This window comes from Mandrillus leucophaeus, unplaced genomic scaffold (assembly GCF_000951045.1).
Source record: "Mandrillus leucophaeus isolate KB7577 unplaced genomic scaffold, Mleu.le_1.0 Scaffold65, whole genome shotgun sequence".
In the NCBI taxonomy this organism is placed as follows: Eukaryota; Metazoa; Chordata; class Mammalia; order Primates; family Cercopithecidae; genus Mandrillus; species Mandrillus leucophaeus.
The window spans coordinates 300,819-322,186 of NW_012107030.1; the positions used below are offsets into that span (position 1 = coordinate 300,819).

At 47.1% G+C, this 21,368-nt stretch overlaps 1 protein-coding gene across 2 annotated transcripts in view; it reads right to left on the reverse strand.

Annotated features, from left to right (window-relative positions):
* Positions 1-21,368, reverse strand: part of BTBD16 (BTB (POZ) domain containing 16) — an 82,666-nt gene that overhangs the window by 28,415 nt on the left and 32,883 nt on the right. For both annotated transcript variants that reach the window (XM_012001061.1, XM_012001060.1), the window contains exons 6-10: positions 20,212-20,301; positions 18,909-19,023; positions 12,187-12,256; positions 10,288-10,418; positions 1,968-2,087 (exon numbers count right to left, since the gene is read on the reverse strand). In XM_012001061.1, coding sequence (XP_011856451.1) covers positions 1,968-2,087; positions 10,288-10,418; positions 12,187-12,256; positions 18,909-19,023; positions 20,212-20,301 — 526 coding nt within the window. The remainder of the gene's footprint in view (positions 1-1,967; positions 2,088-10,287; positions 10,419-12,186; positions 12,257-18,908; positions 19,024-20,211; positions 20,302-21,368) is intronic.

Consider the following 21,368-nt stretch of genomic DNA (forward strand, 5'->3'; position numbering starts at 1 on the left):
GCTGAGGCGAGAGGATGGCTTGAACCTAGGAGATTGAGGCTGCAGTGAGCTATGATCACGTCACCGCACTCCAACCTGGATGACAGAGCAAGACCCTGTCTCAAAAAAAAAAAGAAAAAAAAAAAGAAAAAATGTCTGATGGGGACTCATGGTCCAGCAAGGTGCCAGGCAAGTTGGGGCAAGAGAAAGGATCATAAGCCCTTTGTTGAAGCTGCTTATGGTGTCCCTGGGAGGGGCAGGACATATACATGAACTGAGGGGTTCATCAGGGGCTGGGAAGAGCACCTCTGGTGGGAGGCCCCCGTCACGAATAGACAGAGACGAGGCAGAGCAGGCAGGGACTGGGGGAAGCAGGAGCAGTCAGAGCAGACCCCCAGGTGAAGGAGCCCAGGGCTCAGGAGATACATTTGGGAGATGGAGGCTGATGACAAGGACACAACTGCAAGGTGCTACCACTCTGGGGCAGGAGATGAGCTGGGCAGGAGGAGAACCATCTGCAGTGCTAAAAGTGGGCCACAGGGTCCTCCGTGCTGACAGAGTGGACCTGGACAGTGTGCAGGGGACAGCATCCAAGCCCCACGCTTTCCCATCTTTTCTCCCAGTCTGACGCAAAGCTTACTGGAGAGAGGGGAGGGCCGAGCAGGGAAGGAGGGAGGTTGGGGAAGGGACACAGCAGGCTCTGGCTGTCTGGAGCCACCCCCCGCCCCACACTCTACATTGAGAGGACTCGGACCCTGTTGAAAGATTTGTCATCAGTGCTTAGGTCGGGGCAATGACATGATTTGGAAAGAAGCAAATGGTTTCCAACAAAGAAAAGTGTACAGGATCAGGGGGCTTGGGGAAGTGCATGGTGATGTGAGCTCTGGTGCAAATCAACGTCGATTCGAAAGGAAAATGGAAAAGCTGTGGTGGTGAGAAACACCCGTGTGCCTGCCACTCCGGGGAAGAGCTGTGGCGTCTCTGGCTCAGGAGTGCAAGCGAAGGCCTCGGAAACAGCAACTTTGGCAGGGGGCCCACACCTTGATTCCCTTCTCCTCACTTGCTTCTCCCACATTAAAAACACAGCTCTAATGAATCACCACATTCTAGCTCTTTTCCTATCTCCCAGTGCTAAGACGTTTCCAGTAGGAGAGCTGACCTGGAGCCAAACAGCAGTTCCTCCTGGTGGTGCATGACTCATTGGAAAAAGTGTCTCATAGGCTATTAAAAGAGTGGGGGAGGGCGGGTAAAACATTTGGCTTCAAAGCAAATTATATGGAAACTAAACAAAGTACATGTAATTCCGACACTGAATACTGCTTTCCTCAAATAACAAGACAGAGAAAAAAATGGGCTCTTTAGTTAACGCAATGCACAGATGTTCCAGAAATGAATTAAATGCTTCAAAACAATGCAAATGAAACTTGGCTTAAACAGGTCAATATGTGAATGCGTGTTTATCTGCTAAACTCACACATGCAAAAGAAATGAAGCATCTTTACTTCCTTAAACTCACCTCGTCACGCTTGGAAGCCCTCATTCCTGAGGATGTGGGGACCAGAAACATAAACCTAACAAGGTAATGCCACCAGTTACCTCCACAGAAAAAAAAAAAAAAAAGAGTTTTATTCAACCTAAGAAAGCTGATTTTTTTTCAAACGAAGTTTTAAAGGTCAGGTTAGTGTGGTCATTTTCCTGAACCGAGGAGTACCTTTTGCATCATGCCTATTACTGGACACAACAAGTTCCCAGAAGCATCTGATTATCTCACAGTACAACACCTACATGTTGTTTACTTTTCCAGGTAATTTGCTGGTTTGAAAGCATCCTATAATCTTAGACCCTATTTAAAAAAAAAAAAAAAAACTGCCCTCTGAATGATGCTATAAAAAATTTTATCACTGATGGTTTTCCCCTGTGATATTATGAGCAGTGTTTGTACATTTCAGTGTTTGTGTATTTCATCAATCAACACTAAGTTATATTACCTCTTAAAAAATGTCATCACGGTTTCATGAGTTGGAATTGCCTGAATCTTGTAGTTTAGTTGCAAGAAGACCCACAAAAGCATTGTTTTCAGAAGACGGAATTCACTAAAGGTAAACAACCTGGCCAAAATAAAAAGATGGAGAAGAAATTTTAGAAATAGCACAAAATCATGCTGCTTGTAAGAAACTGGTTAGAATGAGTTTGGGAATGAGGTGACACCACCTTTGAGTCAGAAGGTAGCCTCAGACACCGAGCAGGTAAACAGCTTACTCAAGGCCACTCAACTGGGAAATGGCGGAGCTACGATTTGACTCTCAGCAGCCTGACATGGGGGCCTGTGTTTTCACCCACCCTCTGTGCCCCTGCAATATCATGATCATTATTTAATGAGCTCTTACTATGTGCCAGGTGTTCCCAAGATGTTCTCTGTAGATTCTTTCATTTAATCCCACACAACCATCCTGCAAAGTTAGGATATAGTCCTTATTTTTATAGATGTAGAAATTGAGATTAACCCTATGTTTATTTAAAATTTCAGTATTTTGTTCATCATGGCATTTTTTGCATCAATTTTTTTTATAATTTATTTTCATTTATTTTTGTAAATAGTGGCCTTTACCACTATTTTTCTTTTTCTTTTTTTTTTTTATTATACTTTAAGTTCTAGGGTACATGCGCACAATGTGCAGGTTTGTTACACATGTATACATGTGCCATGTTGGTGTGCTGCACCCATTAACTCGTCATTTACATTAGGTATATCTCCTAATGCCATCCCTCCCCCTCCCCCCTCCCCACAATAGGACCCGGTGTGTGATGTTCCCCTTCCTGTGTCCAAGTGATCTCATTGTTCAATTCCCACCTATGAGTGAGAACATGTGGTATTTGGTTTTCTGTTCTTGGATTGTTTGCTGAGAATGATAGTTTCCAGCTGCATCCATGTCCCTACAAAGGACATGAACTCATCCTTTTTTATGGCTGCATAGTATTCCATGGTGTATATGTGCCACATTTTCTTAATCCAGTCTGTCACTTTTAATTCTAATATATTACAGTAAAATATGCTGCATCTTCATGACTAAGTTTTTTTGGTGCTCCCTTAAATTTTGCACCAAGGTGCCTCACTCACTTCACCTGAGTTCTGGCCATGATTGAGGGCTGAAACCTGAATAACTTATCCAAGGTCACACAATTCTGGGCTCACACCTGGGTACAGGGCAGGTTAGAATCTCAGTTTCTCACCAAACTGGCTGTGGAACCTCCTGTGAGTTGCTTAATTGCCCTGCAGCTGCAATGTCCTCATCGGTGAAAGTGTGATCACAGCAGCTTCTCAGAGGAGAGTGGTGCGGAGCGGATGAGGTGAGTGTACGAGTTTCCTATCACTCCTATGACAAATTGTCACAAACCAAGTGGTTCAAAACAAAACGAATTTATTTTCTCATCATTCTGGAGGTCAGAAGTACCAGACAAGGTAAGATCAAGTTGTCAGCAGGGCTGTGTTTCTTCTAGAGGCTCAAGGGAGAATTGTTTCCTTGCCTTTTCCAGCACCTAGAAGCCACCCACGTTCCTTTGCTTACGGCCCCTTTCTCAGTCTTCAAGTCAGCAGTTCAGCATCTTCAAATCTCTCTATGGTTCTGACTCTTTGGCTTCCCTCTTCACATTTACATGGTCCTTGTGATCACCATGGGCCCACCCAGGTCATCCAGAATAAGCTCCTCATTGTAAAGCCAGCTGACACTATTGACAATAGCAAAGACATGGAATCAACCTACGTGCCCATCAATGGTGGACTGGATAAAGAAACTGGTACATATACACCATAAAATACTATACAGCCATAAAAAAGAACAAAGGCATGTCCTTTGCAGCAACACGGGTAGAGCTGGAGGCCATTATCCTAAGCAAATTGACACAGGAATAGAAAACTAAATGCTGCATGTTCTCACTTATCAGTGGGAGCTTAAACATTGAGTATACATGGACACCATTAAGGGAACAATAGACACAGGGCCTACTTGACGGTGGGGGGTAGGAAGAGGGTGAGGATTGAAAAACTATGTATAGGGTTGTATCGTTTTGTTCTTGAATTGCTACAGAGAAATATCTGGGACTGGGTAATTGTAAAGAAAAGAGGTTTACTTGTCTCACAGTTCCACGGGCTGTACAGGAAGCATGATGCTGGCATCTGCTTGGCTTCTGGAGAGGCCTCAGGAAACTTACATTCTTGGCAGAAGATAAAGGAGGAGGAGGATTTCACACAGCCAGAGCAAGAGCAGGAGGTGCCACACACTTTTAAATGACCAGATCTCAAGAGAACTCACTCACTATCAGGAGAACAGCACCAAGAGGATGGTGCTAAGCCGTTAGTGAGAAATCCACCCCCAGGATCCAATCACCTCTCACCAGGCCCCATCTCCAACACTGGGGATTACAATTCAACATGAGATTTGGTGGGGACACACATCCAAACTATATCAAGGATATTATACTGATCACCTGGGTAACAAAATTATCTGTACACCAAATCCCTGTGATACGCAATTTACTCATGTAACAACCTGCACATGTGCCCCTGAACCTAGAATAAAAGTTGGAAAGAAAGAAAAGAATTAGCTGATTAGTGACCTTAGTTCCATCTGCAGCCTTAGTTTCCTTTGCCATGCAACCTAACATATTCACAGGTTCCAGCGAGTGGGATGTGGACATCTGTAGGGCCATCATTCTACTGACTGCACACACATACATAAGTACAGTGCCTGGCGCATCATGGCATGCTCAGCGGATGGAAGCTCTTATGGATACGTGGCAGAGTCAGGTCCTAGCTGCAGAGCCCGTGCAGTACCTGCTGCAGCATGAGGCCTCTCTTCCATAAACAAGCATTGCCAAAGAATAGCTGCTACCCCGTAATGACAGCTCGGTAAGTACGGCTGTTTCCCAGCCCCCTTCTCTAGCAGCCTCTGATGGTTATCTATGGAGCCATTTCAACATTTCTTAAACACGTTGACATTTTCAGTCTCTGACCATGGACATGGCACCCTGGCCTTAAAATACATCACCACTTCCACACTCAACCACTGTATGTGGTTATGGTGGGTGGCACAAAAGACAAATCGTGACTCTAAAGGACAATGAAAATGTCACCCACCTCTCATGCTATTTCTGAACAGAGTAAAACTGTCTCTTTCCTCTCCTTTGGCTTTCAGGCCACCTACAAATGCATGGACTTTGACTCTGGCCAGACAGGACCAAGTTTGTCACCATCTGGGCAAATCATCGTGAGGCCAGAAAGGGAGACTCTCTTCAGAGCCACTTGGTATGATGTCCCCGTGAAGAACTTTGTCAGCTGGGCTGGCAAAGTGGTGTGACTTCCAGTGTAGACTCCACACCTGAGGTCCTCAAGCCCAGAAGGTCCTTTGAGGTCTTACTAAAGAGGGGCTAGCAGCAACACTGGGGAGTCCTTGGGAGCTCCCTGAATCAGAATCGTGGTTCTATTATTTATGAAGGATAACTATTAAAGTCAATTCCTCTGTCTTTAGGTCAATATCAGACCTGAAAGTATCTGTTTGTGCAACAGATAACCACACCAGAGACATTCATACACCTTTTCATTTACCTAAGAGCTCCGATGGCCTCAATCAAGACAGAACCCACAGGGACTTGAACCTCCCTCTACGGGCTGTACCATGTGTGTTTAATGCAGCCATTGGAATGTAAATGGTATTTGTTCTTCAGGGGAAAAAATGCTTTTCATAAGACACTGTCCTCTATTTTTTACTGAGAAAATTATATATCAACAATAAAAGCCCTCTTTTGCATGTAGACCATACAGAAAATCATGACCATGTGAGTAAGATATGAACAAGGATGCCCACTGCTACATCGCTTGTCACAGCAAACAAACAAACAAAACAAAACAAAAGGCCATTAGGAAGGGAGTGAAAAGAGATCATTGTGCATTCATTCAATAGAACCCTGTACAATTAAAATTTTAAATGCTAATTAGATATGTAAATATCAACACGGAGAGAACACAGCACACAATGTCCGCGAATAAGTTGCAGAACGTTACAATCATGATGAGAACATGTATTTCAAGTTTAAATCTTTTAAAGCAATATTATTTATGTGGTAAGAGTAAAATCACATAGATTAAATCTGCACGAGTTCCTAACAGTGGTTTGTCTTTAGGAGGGAAGGAGGCAGAAAGTGAGGAAAGGAATGGGACTGGGAGGGGAACATAGCTGACTTCTGCTTCATTGGAAATGTTTCATTTTTCAATTTCAGACAAAATATTAATATTCGTTCATTTGGGGAGATGAGTACAACTGTGTTTTGTATTATCATTCTACCTTTATACTTTTTTAACAATAAAAATAACATCAATATTCTTATTGTTCTTGACCATCAATAAGGAAAAAGAAGGCCTCATGCAGAGCACATCAGTGGGCTGGTAATGACCACAGGCTTTAGGCCACTCAGACGTGGGTTCAAATCCCAACTCTCATGTTGCATTAGGAAGGGAGTGAAAAGAGATCATTGTGCATTCATTCAATAGAACCCTGTACAATTAAAATTTCAGCTGATTCCGTCATTTCCTATCATCTCTATTCCACAGGCAGGAAACGCCAATAACAGTATCCACCTCATTAGGCTGCTATAGGAATCAGTCTGGATAGTCCACTTAGAGTATTTTGCATACAACTAGTGCTTAATAATTGGTGGGTATTGTTAGTATTAACTAAAGAAGCATTGGATTCAAGAACTATCATATTTGAGATGGGTGCCCAGGGTGTCCCAGACACCCTTGGGAAACTTGTCCCATGCTAGAGGGCAAGCCGTGGGACAGATGCAACAAGGAGGACATGCATAGCTCTTATTAGGGAACTCCTGAGACCTCGAGACTTCTCGGGTTATAGGCGGGAAGTCAGGGAGAACTGGAAACACAGGGATGCAGTGCCCCTGGTTGCAAGGTAGTCTTTTGTTGAGATGGAAGCTGGACAGTGCTCTGAGATCTCCATCCTCCTAAGTCCGCGAGGAGCTTGGCTTCCAGAAAAACAGATGTTGGAAGGAAAGTTTCTTAGAGTTAATAGAAACAGGGTAACCCAGTAGTGACCTCTAAAAAATTAACTGAAAACCAAACGCCAGGGAAATAAATTAAAACCAGAGGCTCAGGAGGTCAGGAAAACTGTTGCATATTTTACCCCAGGTGGTTTACAAAATGGAAAGCAAAACCTGAAAGAAGTTGAGCTTGAGGGACTTCAGATGGAGACAGCTGAATGGCCCAGAAGCTGCAGCATCTGCTAAGAAATGGATGTTGTTCCAAACACCTGTGATCACAAAGAGGGGACTGGACCCACAGCTGGAGGACCAGATAAGTCAGGCCAAGGGCCACTCCACCCCTGACCTTGGAGTCTGCATTTCCACACATCTCATTCTGGGGCCACGTGGCTCCTTGGGACCACTCGGTTCTCGCTATGTCTTTTTAGTTGCTGGTAGCTTTGGCCTCCATGACCAACGATGAGGGGTGCAGCACACAGGGCAAGACGTGGACTTTGGAGCCAGTGGAGGTCCTGTCCTGCCCATCATTAGCCCTCTTATTTCAGGGATGATAACTGTGCCCACCACATGGGATGGTGGGGATAGAAAGGGACGGTGCACGTAGCACCCAGCACACACCAGAATGTTTTCTCGAGAAAGATGCCTTCTGAAACAGCTATGGGCCACGGTGCCAAATCCACCAGCCAGCAGTCTGAAACTCACAAGCACCCTAATATGAGAAGCCCTAGCTGGTGAAACTTCTAACAAGCCCCCTCTTCCTGAACCCTGTCTCCCACCTCTGTCAGGCTTTAACGCAGGCAGCCACTGGAGATCAACCTCAGAAGATGTGAGCAGAGGCTGGGGAGTGTTCAGCCTGGGCACGTGGCTGATGACAAGCCCGAAGCCACACAGGGCTCTTCTCCCCTTCAGTGATAGCCCTGGACTGTCTGTGCAGACAGCTCCTGGGGAGGCGCCGGAGGAGCAGGACCCATTTTCCACATCAGTCATGTCTGCCAAGCTGGTGAGTCTAGACACTTGACACGTAATGCTCTTGACCTCTTTTCCTGCCCCGCGTACGTTTGTCAGGCTTATCCCACCACTAACCTTCTGGTTGTGGTCAGACACTTTTTTCTCCTTTCTTGGTTAATGCTGCCAGGGTGTGACAGCTCAGCCTTTCCAAGGGAGGGACAATGTTATGAAAAGTCTAAGGGATGCCATGTTTATCTTTTCTTCAACAATTGCGCAACCTTTGCTCGCTGGGCAGTGGGGCAGCACCTAAGCAGGGAAAAGCCGAGAACACCACGGAATGACGTTAGGAGTGAACCAGTGCCCCGGGCTGGCATGAGACTGGGACTCCTGGAGTCTTCCTAGAGAATATGGTCTCCTTCCCTCTGTCCCAGATCTGGTCTACCTGCCTCACATCTCCATAAATGTGAGGGCATTGCACACAACACAGCCAATTCAGATCAACAGTAGAATAAATCTTTCCAAATCTAATTTCTGAAATCAGAACACTTTCCACACATAAACATGAGTAAACACTCATTTTCTAATATTCTACTAGGATTTTAAGCAGAATTGAGTTTTCACTTTTGAAATTTACTCAAAGGTAATAAAATTTTGGTAACTTGGAAATGGGTACCAAGATCCTTTTAAATAGAGTCCTAAAGAGATATGACAACTAATGGTTCTAAACTGCATTGAAGAAAGAAAAAATGTTATAAAAGGCAATATTGGGCAAATGACATTAAAGTATTACATCGATGTAAATTTCTTGAAGTTGATAACTGCACTATAGTTATATTTTTCAAAAATTATTTTTCTTAGGAAATAAACACTGAAGCATGTGGAGTAAAGGAACTTAGCAAATGCAACTTACCCCCAAATATTAATAGTTCAGAAAAAACAAGTGTATATGTAGATACACATAGAGATGCAGATGATATAGCAAGCAAGGCAGAAATTGAACTCTATGGTGATTGGCAGTACCGAGTGTAACTACATATTCTATGCATTATTGTGTATATATTCTATGTATATATTCTATGCATTATTCTATGCATAGAATAGAATATATATTCTATGCATTATAGCATATGTTCTATGCATTATATATTGTATATATTCTATGCATTATTCTTGCAACTTTTCTTTAAGTTTGAAATTATTCTCAAATAAAAATGTTTAAGAGACTAATACAAAATAGAAAGTTCTTTTGACTTAGTAACTTCACTTCTAGGAATTTAATGTGGGAAAAGAATCTGAGATAAAGACAAATGTTGAAGGATGTTCACCAGTGTGCTATTTACATTGGTAAAACATTGGAAATAACCTAAAAAGCCCGGCATTGGGAAACATCTCCATGAATTTCTGTAAGGGAGAAGGAGCCTGGCAGGGGACAGGCATTTCAGGCAGGAGGATGGGCATGAACCAAGGCCTGGTACAGGGAGGTGTTCAGCAGGGAAGTTTCAGGAGGGTGGCCCGTGGCCGCACTTAAGCTGTGTGAGTTGAAGAAGCCAGGTCACCAGAGGCAAAGGCTGTTGGCTAGAGATGCGATTAGAAGGGGGTCCAGACCAGAAGTAAGGCAGTTAGAGGTCACCTTGGTCCAAAATAAGAGACAGTGGACCTCCAATCTTGGGCTGGGGCTGCTACCCGTGGAGAGAGGCCCATAGCGCTGGTTTTGATTTGGAAGTAGAAATGACCTCAAGGTTGGGGTGTGGTCAAAGTGGCATCCAGGACTATCAAGGCTCTAGCTTGATCCGCTAGTCAGATGGTGGAGGAACACTGGGGGCAGGGTTGGGGTGCAGGAAAGGGCAGGGGCACCGAGAGATGGGTTTTAATCTTAATTGTCGGAGAGGTCAAGCAGGTGGTCAGATACGTGGGTGGAGAGTTATTCAGCAGAGGAGTCAGCGCTGGAGATGTAAACTGATTTCAGGTGAGAGATTTTATTTTCTATAATGAATGTGCATTAATGTTGTCAGGATTTTTTTCTAAAAATTACTTAGGTTATTAAGTCTTTCATTTTTTGCACCCAGGCGAAAATACCTGAGACAGCAGGTACTGAGAGGGTCCCTACCCACAAGAAGGAGCGCGAAGGGAGCCCTTTCCCCAGCCCCACACACAGCACCCTGAGTTCCAGCCCCAGCCAAGGCCCAGCTGTCCAGGAGGGCAGGAAGCTTAAGGAGTGGGTGCAGCCTCCCCCAGAGCACCTCCCTCCCCAGACCGGCCCCTACTTTCTCCCATCCTCCCGTCAGGGGCCGCACCCTGGGAGCCAGCTCTGACCTGGGGGACTTCAGCACTTTGTGGAGCAGGTCCTGCGGGATTTTGCGGAGGTGGATCTGCATCCCCACTAGAGGAACCAAGTTCATTTCCAGCCACTTCTCGCAGGCGGTGGTGAGCTGCTCTTCCTTGTACTAAGACAAGAAAAACCAGTTGATGAAGGAAGTCCTGAGCTCTTGGCGCCCCCTACTGGCCTGCGACGACACTACATGTGTGCTCAGAAGGAGGGTCTCTGCAAACGTGCTCAAACCTTTTCTACAAAATAGCTGGAAACCATCATTCTCAGCAAACTATCACAAGAACAGAAAACCAAACACCGCATGTTCTCACTCATAGGTGGGAATTGAATAATGAGATCACTTGGACACAGGGTGGGGAACATCACACACCGGGGCCTGTTGGAGGGTGCGGGGAGGGGAGAGGCATAGCATTAGGAGATACACCTAATGTAAATCACGAGTTAACGGGTGCAGCACACCAACATGGCACATGTATACATGTGTAACAAACCTGCGCGTTGTGCACATGTACACTAGAACTTAGAGCATAATAAAAAAAAAAAGAAAAGGCCGGGCGCCGTGCCTCACGTCTGTAATCCCAGCACTTTGGGAGGCCGAGGCGAGCAGATCACGAGGTCAGGCGATCGAGACCATCCTGGCTAACACGGTGAAACCCCGTCTCTACTAAAAATACAAAAAATTAGCCGGATGTTGTGGCAGGTGCCTGTAGTCCCAGCTACTCGGGAGGCTGAGGCCGGAGAATGGCGTAAACCTGGGAGGGAGAGCTTGCAGTGAGCCGAGATCGCGCCACTGCACTCCAGCCTGGGCAACAGAGCGAGATTCTGTCTCAAAAATAAAATAAAAGAAAAAAGAAAAAATACATGAATTACAGCGTATACCTTTTCTAAGTGTTTTCTATGCTCGAGGCGCTGCCCTCAGTTGATTTAAATCAATCCTCATTGAAAACTTATGACATGGGATTACTGTTATCCCTATGTCACTGGTGGAGAAACTAATGCTCCCAGTTTCCTGCTCTTGCCTGTGGTCACACAACTTGTAAGTGGCAGAGCCGGATGCAAACGCAGGCAGCCTGACCATAGGCCTTGCCACTGGCTCAAGTCAGTGGCCGATCATGGAGGGCCCAAGGGGTGTTCCCCGCGGGAGTTCTGAGGCTATGATGCGAACACACCCAAAAAGCAAGAATTAAAGGGCAGTGAAAGTGGAAAAGGCTTCCCAAAGCCAGGGACCTTGAGAGAGTTTTAGTACATCTCAAATAGCTTCAGGGCCTGGGGTCCTTCTGCAGCCCAAGCATTGCTGAGAAATGCTGACCAGGATGCAGATGCCACCACAAGTGGCCTTGGAATTACCACTGGGGCGAAGGGGAGGACGCGACGATAGGAGAACTGTGGCCTGCTGACTGGTATCCCCCCAGGTCACTGGTGGCCATACAGAGAGAGCTGGAGTCAGGAGTCCTGGGGTTCGACCCAGCTGGTTCCCGTGGGCAGGTTGCTGCCCTCCTTGGCTCTGTTTTCTCCTCTGACAATGAGGTTGGATTCTATCATTTATTCCTAACCCTGACACACTGATTAGATCCAGGTGAGTCCAGACCTCGCGACTCCAGCAAGAATGTCCTGGAAGCTCTTCTGCTGTTTCAGTGAGAAAGGCTATGCTGCTTCTTCCCCCATCTAAGATTAAAGTCTTTCTATTTTTTTGGTGTTAAAACATCCTTTTAAAAATAAAATGATGTTTTTTAAAAAAATGTGTTCATGTGGCAAAATAAAATATTTGGTGACTTCAAATCAATATTCTGGGGGGAAGTAGGCCTGGTGGGTAAAATCCCAGCATGTGGGCTGCTCCTGAAGCCCCCTCAAGGGGCGATGTGCCCTGTCTGGGTTGTACTCACCTTGCAGCCGGCCTCATAGAAGTTCTTGATGGTGCTTGGCATGAGTCTGGTTATCATCACATCCACGCACCTGGAGAGAGAGAACTGCAGTTTCTGGAGGAACCCCACACTGCTTCTGGAGAAGCGGGAAGTGCCAGAGGTTCTTATTCAACTCCAGGGCAGCAGCAGACTTTTGCACGGAAGGGAGCCTCACTTTAGGGATATGGACATTTGGCCAGAGGATAAGACCAACACGGCTTGTTAGAAATAGCTCTGGGCCTGGGAGATGAGCCCAGAGATCAAATCCTTCAAGAGAAAACAAAGTAACCCTATAGCAGGGAACAAACAGTATTGCTCAAAGCTGAAGTGCCACCAGGTGCTGAGTTGAGGTTTGATTTTAGCCAACACAGCCATCTGGTCATCCCCCTGCCTGAGGATTGTCTTCCTGTACAGACCCTTATGGTGTCACCAGAGGGGCCTCAAGTCCCATTCCTCTCTGCCCACAAATGGAATCAAAGAGCAGCTTTCAGATGAAGGTCTCTGTGAGCTCATGACTAGGACCCGCTGATTTGGCTCACCCACCCATGAAGGATCTAGTCGCTGAGCACGTACCGTGTGCTAGGCACCCAGAGAGGTCCTTGGTGTGCAAAGAACAAAACTGATGGGCCATTGAGGTGACATGTTAAGTCAACTTTCAAACAGGTAACCACATTTGACAGTCACGTTAAGGATTAAAAAGTTAAAGAACAAGGTGTGATGGGAAGGCAGAAAATGGAGACTTCAGCCTAGTGTGGTTAAATCAGAAAAGTGACCGGAAGTCAGAAGAGAGGCACTTAAAACCTGAAAGAGGAGGACAAAGAATTGGCCAGGCCAGGGATTGGAAGGCCAGCATTGCAAGAAAAGGAAACAGCATGTGCAAAGGCCCTGGGGCAGGAGCAGTTGTCACACTTTGAGGGAATGTCAGGGCTGGCATAGCTGCAGTGCTGTGAGTTTAACACTGCTTCACACCGTCCCTCTTTGACTACTGTAATTCGTCTGGACTCAGCTCCAGCATCACCTCCTCTTGGAAGTCTCACTGATTGCTCCTCTCCACATACTCCTTTAGCTTTGATTTCCATGACTCCCTTCTTCTACCTGGTTCCTTGCCTTCCCCCTAGAAGGGCATGAGCCGGGGTGGATGGAGTATGGTAGATGTGCTATGTGGCAGGTAGGGTCACAGACATTTCAGTGACTGAACTTTCACAGCTAATATTAACCTCTCTGCAGCAAAATTGCCTTGAAGCATGTTCACTTCATTGAGTAGGGCACTGCAGAGTAGCCACTGGGATCTCATACTGAAGCACAACCTTGAACTCATTATGACTCAATGGTTGTTCACTTCATTGAGTAGGGCACCGCAGAGTAGCCACTGGGATCTCATACTGAAGTGTAACCTTGAACTCATTATGACTCAGTGGTTGTCCTAAACTCAGTTGAGATACACACTGCTCATGGGCAGAGGCCTAAAGGACATCCAGTACCTCTTGCACTTATTCTAAAACGTATCCTTCCATAAGGCCAGACCAGAAGGCAGCTGGGGTCTCATTGCCCCCAACAACCACATCCCTGAAGTAGCTTTTACTGAGTTGCATTTTGGCGTGCCGCTTTTGCCAACATCAAGGAAAAAAAAACATTATAAGATTTATTGTTGCATTTACTCTACAGATATTGTTGAGGACATTGATCATTAGGTTGCTCGGGGTCATCTGCTGAAGACATCCACCGTTTTAATACTAATAGTAGCTGTACTTCTCCCAAGTGAATTGCTTTTTAAACTTTTGTCTAGTTTTTATCTAATATCACTGATCAAGTTTCCCTTTTTATCTGCCACTAGCAAGTTCAGAGCTAAATGTATGGCCCATCTTAGGAAGAGTGTGGGTTATTACAGTTAGTATACAATGGTAGCCTCTCCGTCTTTTTCTTCCTCCTTAAAAAAACAAACAAACAAACAAACAATTTGGTGTTCTGTGGCTTCTTCATTTCATGTATTCATGGGAGTCACTCAAAGCCTTTACTAGAACAAGGTAAGAAATGATAAATGAATAAATAATCTGGTCATGGCCAAGGCACTCTACCTCCTTGTATGCTAGGATCGGCCCTTCAGACAGGGAGACTGACTCTACCCATTAGGAGGTGTCCTGAGTACTGGGGAAACCTGTGCTAAGTAAACATGAGGTGCTGCTGTCATCTCCTGGGCATTTTGCCTTCTAAGGCTGCTGAGTCCTGTCAATCCTGTATCTTGGCTGTCTCTTGAGCATGCCCCTCGTCTCGTTCCCACTTCCCCTGCCTATTTCAGACCCTCCTGGTCTCTCGGCTGAGCCTCTGCATAGCCTCTCAACAGCCAGCCTCCCTGCCCTGCAGCCTCCCACATATCTACCACATCCTTCACACAGGAGGGGCTCAGCCTAAAGCACAGAGGCTCTGCCACTCTCCCCTCCCAAGCCCAGGCTCCCCGCTCTGCTGACTGAACCAAGACCTGCTCATGTGGCTACAAGATCCTACATGACCTGGGCTCATCCAAACCTCTGGCCATTGCAACTGCACTGGGTCTCATGGCCAGGCTCATCCCAGTTTAATGCTGCTCCGCCCTGTCCCCTCTCTCTCCCCCATTGACTGCCGTAATTCTTCCAAGCTCAGGTCCAGCACCACCTCCTCCTGGAAGTCACCCTGATTGCTCCTCCCCACATACTGCCTTAGTTTTGATTTCCATGCCTTCCTTCTACCTGGTTCCTTACCTCCCTCCACCTCCCAACAGACTGCCGGGAAGCAACCCTCCCCATCCACATCCATCCTGAGTGCCAGCTCTGTGCTGACCTGTGCTGCTGGTTCTGGAAATGCCAGCAGGGACAGATGGAGGCCCTTTCCTCCTGGAGCTCATGACCTCACCAGTCAGCACAGGGGGAAGCCCAAGGTATGACAAGGCTGAACAGGAGGCTTGGGCCCCACCCTCATTGGGCACAGGAGCCTTTAGGTGCTAGCTTTTGTCTGTCGAAACCTACAGGGAGCACTAACTGGGCTTGGAGTTGCGGAGGAGAAATGAGTGCCCCAGGAGGCTGACACCTTCTCTTATGCTTCCCCTTCCTCACAGTCAAACCCATTGGCTGGGCTGGACTGGAATAATCGGACTTCCCAGACCAAAGGAAGCAAAGAAAGCCACCCAGGCTCGCCTCTGGGCTCAGGGAGGTGGGGGGTTTCCACTTCCGGAAATTCTAAGGGACCAGGAAGTTGCCCACAGAGGAAGCTCAGCCCCGCGTGGAGGCAAGGAAATGCCCCTCTGGCGCTGTGAGCCTGGAGGAACCCAAGTGACAACCAGGGAGGTGCTCCGTGTGTATGTGTGTGAGCATGTGTGTGCATACACATGCATGCACATATGTGCTGGGACGTGCATGTGACAGCCATAATCCCAGCTGTGACTCTAGCCCAAGTGCCAATGAAGATATTGACATGAGAGTCAAAGGAACATCACCCAGTGGACGCTGTGTGCACACACTGCATCCCTTCAAGATGGGAGGCCTCAGGTATGTATGATTCAGAATCAAGCAGTCATCTGGCAATTTCCCACTGTGTGGGAGCTCAGCTGAGATAACCTGTGAGGTCTCATTCAGCACCTGAACATTGTGATGCTATCAGAGTGACCTGGGGCGCTTCTGTTACACAGAAACACAAACACACATGTATCCGATGACGCCACACCCTGTCAACTGCGCCATCAGCTTCTCAAAGGCAGGCAAGACTCAGCCCAACTGTGTGCAGGCCCGCCCTGGCCTCTGACCTGGAATCCCAGCCCCACCACAATTATCTGGAGAATCTTGGGCAGGTCCCATCAGCTTCAGGCAAGCCTATGTTTGCTCATCAGTGGAATGAAAGGTTTGGCTCATTAGCTACAAAGCCCTTCCTGCTCTGGCATTCAAAACAAGGTGGGGGGAGGGGAAAGGAGGAACCAAGAAGCTGATGTTCTTGGTTCATCTCTGGAGAAGCCAGGGCGAGAGTTCTGAAGGTGAGATGGGGCTTCCAGTCTGCTCCTACGGTAGGGCAGCTGAGGCTTGGAGACAGAAGGTGGCCAGAGGCCCCACTTCAAGAGGGAAGCTGCCCTGCCAGCACTCAGGTCAGAGATAACTTCCTGGACCACACCAGGAAATAGCTGCTCAGAAATTCTCTGTGTATAGGAGCTTCGATTTCATAGTTATATATCACAAGACTATGCTGGGCTGACAGTGGGAGATATATACAATAGAAGGGGCATAGACATCTCAGGAAAACCTGGACTTTTCACCCCACCACCTTCTGGGTCAAGGCCAGATTCCTTAGATGGCTCTAAGATGCTACACCAGTTGGCTCTGCCTGCAACTACTCATCTCCCATCTACCACGGCCACCTAACCCCACAGTCTGACCATGCCGACACACTGGAGTGCCTCTTCAAGACTCCAGGCCCTTCTCAATGTGTGTCCCCTGCAGAGAGGTCCAAGCACCTGCATTCCCAATGAGGCTGCCAGATGCTCCAGATCAAAGGCCTGGACCCAGTCATTTCAGGAGTCCCCAGAATGAGGCACCAGATCAAAAACGTGAGTGGGGTTGAATCTGACTGTGTGAACTCTACAAAAAACGAATTGAAACCTGTAAGGTCCCCAGGAGAGATCTCTCTCCCCTCTGCAGAGCAGCTAATGTCTTCTCTTGGCTTGGATGGTATACTCATTCATCCCTTCACTCACTCAGAAAAAGAGACTGACGTTTAAGAAGTAAACAGAACAGGCAGACCACCTCCTGCCCGGATCTCTTCTTTATACTGAATCGCATCAGGAATTAGGGGGAAAAAAAGCCACAAGATACCACTTCCGTCTTCAGGACATCAATGCAGTAGGCACACATCCCCGAAAAAGCCCAGGAGATGAAACAAAATATTCAAGAGAAATGAATCCCATGAATGATTTTCCACTTGGTTCACTTACCGTTTCATAAGCATTAATGGAATGGAGGAATATTACAGGACACACAGAAAAGGGAGGAGAAAATCTAAGAAATGCTCTTTCTTATTATAGATACTAATTTTGCTTGAACTTAATAATACATAGCACAAAATTTTCCAGTTAGGAATTCCCAAACTTCATTCCATCCACCTTTATTCACTTCTGGTGTCTTGGAGACGGTTGGACAGGAGACTTTAGAGGGCAGGGATCCTGCCCATCTGGTCCCTCACTGTCTCCTTGGCCTCCCAGAGAAGCCCAAGAAATCATCCTTGAGGCAGATGAATGAATGAGTGTAGGTGTCAGTGAGTAAACTGACAAGTGGGTGACCCTAAGCAAACCTCTCCTGACTAAATGCCATCGAAGGGAGGGTCAGAACCACAAATGTGCAAGTGACAACATTACCACCTCACCTAAGCAAAGTGGAATAGTACAGTGTTAGAGGTCCAGGTTCCAGGTCCCGTTGACCTTCCAGTCCTGGCTTCTCTACTTGGCAGCTGTGTGGCCTTGGCCAAGTTACTTACTTCCCAAAGTCCCAGTTTTCTCATCTGTAAAATGAGCATAGTAATAGTCCTACCTCCTAGGGTTGCAGGGAAGATGAAATGAGGTCATCCCTGCAAAGAGCTGAGAACTGAAAGGCAAACACTCCATCCCAAAGCCCTATGTGCTGACATCCCCTACTCCCCAACAAAGTCCTGGGAAGTAGATGGGACAAATGTTATAAGCCACATTTTATGTCAGAGACTGCCAAGGTACATGGAGACCAAGGGGCACCTTATTGCAGAACTGAGCACAGACCCTGCACGGACCCAGGTTGCTTTTGGCTTTGCAGGAAAAGCCCAACGCAAACTGGGAGCTCTGATCTCACCCCATCAGGGTGCGCTTCCTCGGTCGCTTGGAGGCAGGCGCAAACACCAAGCAATGTCTGTTACCCCCTCACGCTCATGATTTCCACATCCATGAGCCCAGGCAACCCTTGTCAGGATGAGGAAGCTTTCACATTCAATGCCAACCCACTTTGAATGCCTCCTGGCCCCCACCACCTCCTCCCCACACCGACACACCCTGAGGAACCCTCCTGCCGGGCAGCCCAGGTGGGTCAGCAGGGTCTGAATGTCCAAAAGAGAGGCTATGCCTAAAATGGGCAGGGGCATTGTTGGGCAATTTTAACTTTGATCTTTGCATTTTCCTCTCTTCCAAAAGACCTACAATGACCGTATGTAACATTTATAACAATAAAAATATTATTTACAAGAAAAAACAAGACTATCTCAAATGAGCAGGAAAAACGAGGACTGACAGTGATGGGAAAGTCAGCTTACCCTCCAGTTGCCAGCTTGTGTGTGTGTGTATGACTTGAAGGAGAAAGATTTTTTTTTTTTTTTTTAGCCAACAATGAAAAGGGGTGAAATTGATAAGCAAGCCTGGTTTGAGGGCTACTAGGAAGTCACTGTGTATACGCATGAAGTCTCTCCCAGTGGTAGAAATCCCCCCCATTTGCATTTCATTCCTGCGCGTCGAGAATCGTTTGGTTAAAACTAGTATGTTGCTGGAGAGATGGCTCACCTGTTATTGTGAATGAGTGTCTCAGTTCCTTTCCAGGCTCAAGGCCATGCTTGGCACAAAGACACCTGAGGTGTCTTAGCCCAGTGAAGAGGAATGTTCTATCAAATGGGCCAGGAATTGCCCTTCCGATTTCCCCCAGGCCTGGCCCTGCCCGAAGTCAGCCTTGTTTCCTTACCTTTGAACCAGGCCACTGAACTGGAGGATGTGGGCGGAAGCCAGCACCCCCAGTACATCTTCCAAGTTAATCTCCACCTCACTCACGTAGAGGTTCTTCAGGGCCGTGGCGAAGGCTGGGGAGACACAGCCAAGACAGCCGTCAGTGTGGGGCTCTGCACACAGGACACCACCCAGGGCCCTCCCTCACTACTGCAGCTGGGCAGGCAGAGGTGTCCTTAGAGAAAATGCACCATCTTTGACCTGGATGCAGGCACCACCCGGAAGCTGACGGTCTATGCTGCCAGCCTTCCCAAAGGAGTTGAGGCTGAAGCTAAAGAAAGCGGAGCTTCTGCTGAAAGGATCCTCCTTTAAGCCTGTTCTCAGGGCTGAGACCATCTTTGGGTTCTCTCCTAACCTGGGGTCTGTGGCCTGTGCAGGAATGTGACTACTCAAATATGTGCAGAATGTTGTGTGCAAGTCATACATTTTTTTTTTTTTCTGGAGACAACGTATATCTTACAGCAGATTCTCCTTGGAGTCTGGGGATTTCCAAAAAGGTTAAAGACTCTCGGAAAGAGCTAGAATAATTGGATGGTTCAGGAACTGAACTGCATGGCTAGGGGCCAGATGGACTTGGCTGATTCACCATCAGAGTGTCCTCTGGTGACAAATGGCCCAACTAGTGCTGAAGTTTCCTCACCAAGCGATTCCTAAACAAGTGCCATCACATGGCCTCCCAAAGTGCTGGGATTACAAATGTGAACCACCGCACCCAGCCCATAGATGCATTTTTAAATATCTGTTTATACTGAAATAGTTTAAGACTCATAAGAAGTTGCAAAAACAAGAGAGACAGGGGCAACAAAGAAGTCTACCCGAGTGGCTGTGAGGGGATGGGGAGTGAGCCCAAGTTGGGGGAGGTAGGGGGTGGTCCTTGGCAGGAAGAGGCAGGTGAAGTGCTATTTGGGAGCAAGGCTGGGCCTGATGGCTTCCCTGGGTGGGTGTGAGCCTAGAGCGGCAACTCCTCTTGCGCTGGGTCTGTCTCTGAGAAGCCACTATCTTTTCCCGGTCTCTGCATCCGTCACACCCTTTCTCGATGACAAGAACCTCTCTTTAGTAATATTCCACCTTCTTCCATTTCCCCAAGTCACCCTAGCCTTCTCGCCCCTTCTTTCTTTGCACGTTTGGGCCTTTTGAATAAGAGAGCACTGAACACTGTCTACTGTTGGTTTGTTTTGCTTTGCTGTTGCTTGTTCATTTTTAAATCTGGGAGGACCATTTGTTCAATGGCATTCTCAGAATATAGACAGGTATATACATACCGACTTTAGTGACCAGTGGGTCATTGATCTTCAAGGAAATGATCATCCTCTTTGCAGGGGATTTTTCTTTGGTCTTCTTAGGTGATTGAGCTAGTAAAGGCAATGAGATGATGATGGATGGAGGTGATAACCATGGTGAAGACACAGTGGGAGGCACCCACCACCCTGGCATGACCGTGAGGTATCAAGACATGTATCACACTATATTTTCTTTGTTTCATAGATGTAATCTATCTATCTATCTATCTATTTATTTAATTTTTGTGTGTGAGATGGAGTTTCACTCTTGTCACCCAGGCTAGAGTACAGTGGCACTGTCTCAGCTCACTGCAACCTCCGCCTTCTGGGTTCAAGCTATTCTCCTGCCTCAGCCTCCCAAGTAGCTGGGATTATAGGCATGCACCACCATGCCTGACTGGTTTTACATTTTTAGTGAAAATGGAGTTTTACCATGTTGGCCAGGCTGCTCTCAAACTGCTGACCTCAGGTGATCTGCCCGCCTTGGCCTCCCAAAGTGCTGGGATTACAAATGTGAACCACCACACCCAGCCCATAGATGCATTTTTAAATACCTGTTTATTTTGAAATAGTTTAAGAATCATAAGAAGTTGCAAAAACAGTGCAGAGTTCCCTCATATCCCTTGCCTAACTTCCCCCAACGATCCTGCATAGCCCTGTGCATTGTCAAAACTGAAAAACTGATGCTAACACTGCATTTTACATATTTATGACCTCCCCTATCCTTTCTCTTATTAGGCTGTGAGCAGTTTGAGGGCAGAGTGAACTGCAGTCATTTCTGTACCTGGAGCACCTGGGGCAGTGTAGGCAGGCAGTGGGAGTGCCACCAGCTGAAGGGTGAACGTGGGACTGAGGTGTCCATATGGTGGCTACTGTCACTCTGCCCCAGACAGCTCCACTCTGGGGACCCCTGCCACCGAGGATTTCCAGGAGGAAGGGAAAAGGTAGCCCAATTTATTGCTAGCCAATGCCATCCACTCAGTCATCCCAGAATGTGAGTTACAGAGTGGCACTGCTCTCAGGTCTCCAGAGGTGCCCCACAACCTTGGCACAAAAGCCAAGGCCCTACCAGCAGCCCCAATTCCTACATGGCCTACAACCCCTGCCCACCGCTCCGCCCATCATGCCCCCACCTGCCA